General features: G+C 44.0%; 1 protein-coding gene across 1 annotated transcript; it reads right to left on the reverse strand.

Moving 5' to 3' along the window:
- Positions 1-236: 236 nt before the first annotated feature.
- Positions 237-3,510, reverse strand: LOC130968131 (probable alpha,alpha-trehalose-phosphate synthase [UDP-forming] 11). Its single transcript, XM_057893228.1, has 3 exons — positions 1,136-3,510; positions 782-1,055; positions 237-671 (listed from the first exon to the last, which is right to left on the reverse strand). Exons 1-3 carry the CDS (start codon positions 3,100-3,102, stop codon positions 363-365), a joined length of 2,550 nt encoding a protein of 849 aa, XP_057749211.1. The 5' UTR covers positions 3,103-3,510; the 3' UTR covers positions 237-362.
- Between the last annotated feature and the right edge of the window lie 946 nt (positions 3,511-4,456).

Below are 4,456 nucleotides of genomic sequence, written 5' to 3' on the forward strand. Positions count from 1 at the left end.
GAAATTCACTCAATATACAATTTGGCAGCCACTTCCAAAGACCTAATCCACGTAGTACTCATTTTGATCATTATCAAGAAAAAAAAAATAAATTGTTTATTTTAGAAGTCTTATATTATTCCTCAAAGAAATGTTGGGCATGTTCTCATTGGACTGTGCACAAACAAAAGATTCCTTGTTGTTCTAGTACAAAAAAAGAAATTCTGATGCACGTTATATGTGAAGAAGAACATGAATGAAGCTAATCTGTAAAAATTTCTAAGTATTAACCTTTTTGTTTTTCCGAATCAACCTATAAAAGTAAGTATGGTTCTGTACAAAAGATTTTTCCATTTCCTTTTGTTACTTTGTGTATTCAGTTCCTATAGTGATCCTTGTTGCGATTCTTGAAAAGCTGAGGGTGCTGATGCAGTAGCAAGTCCTTGTAGCAACTTGATAACTTCACTAGTATCCTCCAAATAGTACTTTGCCATGCTTGGTTTCTGGCCAACCGTGCATGCAAACACTTGTGATATTGTTGGAAGTGCTGGATTAGAAACTGAACGTGCAATGCTTTCGAACATGTCTTCATCTGATCGATCATCCCCAATGCACAACAGAAAATCTGGTGATTTACCCTCACTCCTCATGCTTGAGATTAGATTCTCCACAACTATACCCTTGCTCACACCCTGCATCTCAGATTAAAAAACAGAACAACCATTATTTAACAAATAACCCCATCATGCATCAGAACACAGTTCAAATACCAAAAATGCAATAAATCTTGATCGTTGTGTACCTGAGGTTTCACTTCAACTATGTGTTGTCCCCTTTTAACAACAACAGGCTCATTGGCCAGCACATTCTCAAGGTGATCAAGAAGCTCTTTGGCTTGGCATGATCCAAAATAAGGATCGGCTTCTTGATGATGCCAAACCATTGCACTCTCCTTGTTTTCAATGAAAGAACCATCCGTTGCCTCTGTGTAATGCGCCATCACAGGTTCTGCCATCTTCTTCCAGTCAAAATCAGTTGTCAACCCGCATGTCTCCCAAGGAGTATCCCTCCTCAACCTGCCGCACAATCCACACACACCAAAATTAGACGAACAATAACAAAACAAAATGGTCCAATGTAATGTAATGTAATGTACCTAGTGAAGTAACCGTGTTCTGCTGAGAGGCCCAACTTGTCACAAGGATCAAACCACTTGCTGAGGCAATCCTTGTCTCTGCCACTCACAATGAACACCATATTCTTGGGATCACTGCATAAATAGTTCAATACAGATAGAACCTCAGGACTTGGGGTCTTGTTTATGGATGCCTGAGGCAACATAGTGCCATCATAGTCCAAAAGGATCAAGCGGCTGTGTGTAGCTTTGTATGCAGAGACAATGTTATCGACTGAGAGCTTCCTAAAGGTAGGATCCAAAGCAACGATCCTGAATCCAAGACCAAAACCAACACCCCAATACCTCTTGAGGTAATGCTCCCTGCAAGCCCTCTCCAAATCCTGATCAAAACTCCTGGCCCAATAGGCCACATCATGGGAGCTTATGTACTTGTAATGCTTCTCGTGGCGCAAATGCTTCTCCCCGTCCGGCATTGTGATGGCGGAGTTCATAGCCTCGGAGACATCATCAATGTTCCAAGGATTGACCCTGATTGCTCCGCTGAGGGAGGGGGAGCAACCGATGAACTCAGATACAATGATAACACTCTGATTAGGCCTCTCACTCTCAACTATCTGCCTGCAAACGGTGTATGTGTAAGGCACCAAGTTCATGCCATCCCTCACCGCATTCACCACACAACACTCGGAAATTGCATAGTAAGCAGCCTTATCCTCCGTTGAAACTGGACCATTCACAAACACAATTGGCTGGTAACCGGGCCTACCATATTTGTCGTTAATCTCCTTAGCAAGGGCCTCGGACTCATTCTTGACGTCTTGAATATCCTTCCCTGAGCTCCTGGCGGGGTTCAGAATCTGAACCAACACAACCTTCCCTCTCAAGGCCTCATGCACCTCAAGAAGCTGCCCCATTGCCAAGAACTTCAAGCTGATACCTTTGAACAAGTCCATGTCATCGACGCCAAGAATGACAACCTTGCCCTCGTACTCCACCTTTAACTCCTCCACCCTCTTGGCCGTGCGCGGCAGAGACAACACGGAGCGAAGCTGCCCCATGTGAATCCCAACGGGGAGAATCTTAATAGTGACGGTTCTTCCATAATAATCCAAGCCAATGTAACCTCTTTTAGACTCGTAGTCCAAACCAAGCATCCTGCTGCAGCAAGACAAGAAGTGCCTGGCGTAATCGAAGGTGTGGAAACCAACCAGGTCGCAATTCAAGAAGGCTCTCAGTATGTCATCACGAACAGGTAGCGTCCTGTAGATTTCCGAAGAAGGGAAGGGGCTGTGCAAGAAGAATCCTAGCTTCACGCGGTGGAACCTTTTCCTCAAGAAAGTGGGCAGTATCATCAGGTGGTAATCGTGAACCCACACGAAATCCTCGTCGGGGTTTATGACCTCCGTCACCTTATCGGCGAAGATCTTGTTGGCCAGGACGTAGGCCTGCCACTGGGCGCGGTCGAAGCGGGCGCCGTGGCTAGGAGACATGGGAAGCATGTAATGGAACAGGGGCCACAGATAGTGCTTGCAGAATCCATGGTAGAATTTGTTCTGAATTTCCCAAGGGAGGAAGGTGGGCACGCACCGGAACCGCTCTAGGAGCACCTGCGACACCTCGTCCTGCTCGGAAGCCTCCACGTCGGCCTTCAGGGACCCTACATACAGGACCTCCACGTCGGAGGGGAACCCGTCCTTCAGCTGCAGATACAGGCTGTCGGCGTCGTACTCGAAGATCCATTTCTTCGTGTCTGAATCGCGCGTGGCTTTTATAGGGAGTTGGTTCGCAACGATGATTCTGCGTTCTTGAGGGGGAGGGGAAACGGCGTCGTCGGATCCGCCGCTGGAGAGGCCGTCACGGCTGATCTGATATGAGTCCCGGGTGGGTTCTCCCGGAACCGCCATGAGGCTGGGTACGCGGCTCAGTGCCTGGTAATCATCCACCGATACCAAATTCAATAGCCCTAAGCAAGATCGAGATAGCATTATCCGCAACAAGAAAAGAAAAGGCTTTGGTTGAGGAGGTGCGGGGTGAGTGTCTTGTTATTATAGGTGGGTGTTGGAGAGGAAGATCACGAATCTTTGAGTGATGGGAATCCAAGATACCGATGCACTTTCCATAAGAACAAGGCAGAATAAGAGAAATGAAGAAGAAGAAGAAGAAGAAGAAGAAGGTGCGTCCGTGCGTGCGTGTGTTTGCAACAAAACTAACGACAGTGGTGCGGATAAGAACGAAGGAAGCAAGTGAGAGAAAGAGAGAGTCTCGGGTGGGGCATTTTATATGGGATACGTGAACGGGGTGTTTTGGACGGTCACGATTTGTTCTCTTCTTCCAGCACCTTCTTAATTACTCGCTTCTTGCATTCTGCTAAGTCCCAACTGTAACCGATTACTATTACTCTTGCTCTCTTATCCTTCGGTTTTCTTTTACTATTTTTCGTTGGTTTTCAAAAAGGTTACTGGATGTAGCCGGTGAAATGTCAAAATGAATTGGATAAGGATGTGTGCATTGAAAGAAAAAGGAAAATAGGAGTTCAATGCCAATACATAGGATCACGTGATCTATACGCCAAATCGGCAATACTAGCAGATAATATGATAATATGTTCATCCATCCTAATTTTTTTTCTATAACTATACACCTCGTTATCGCTATTCAAAAATAAATATCTTATCTCTCTATGCTCTATGCCATCTTACCTACTTTATATTTATCTAAAAAATTTCAAACATCTTTATTATTTTTAAATATTATATGTGTCGACATTAAATCAGTTTAACTATTTATTTATACAAAGTAAAAGCTTCCTTTTTACTTTTACCACAGTCAATTTCTCAAACTCTATGATATCTACAGTTTAATTGCTTTCTTCCTTACAAAATTATTTTATCTAATTAATTATTTTATAAAAAAAAAAAGAAACATCCAGGTGGTTGAAACTACTGAAACCACTGTTGCGTTTCTAGAGGTCGAAAGAAGGATTAGTGGATTACCAAGCAGGTAAATGTCACGGATGGAGAAAGTTTGCTAGTATGACATGTTCCTTAAAAATAAAAAATCTCTCTCTAAACGCTCTCGGTCTTTGGAGAAGTTTAAAGAGATTTTGGGTGGAGATTTTTTAAACTATTGTTTTTGCATTTCTTTTTGTTTATGTGGGTGGGTGGTGTGGACTGCGGAGGCATGAAATGAAATGATACAGTTGGAGATAAAGAAAGGGGTATAAAATGGGGGGTTGTTAGAAGGAGCCACGTGGTGGTGTGCCTAAGGAACGTGGCGTGTGGGGGTGGTCTTACACTCACGGGCCACTTTTGACTGCTGACTTGGCATTCACGCCTCTTA

Source organism: Arachis stenosperma, chromosome 1 (genome assembly GCF_014773155.1).
Source record: "Arachis stenosperma cultivar V10309 chromosome 1, arast.V10309.gnm1.PFL2, whole genome shotgun sequence".
Classification (NCBI taxonomy): domain Eukaryota; kingdom Viridiplantae; phylum Streptophyta; class Magnoliopsida; order Fabales; family Fabaceae; genus Arachis; species Arachis stenosperma.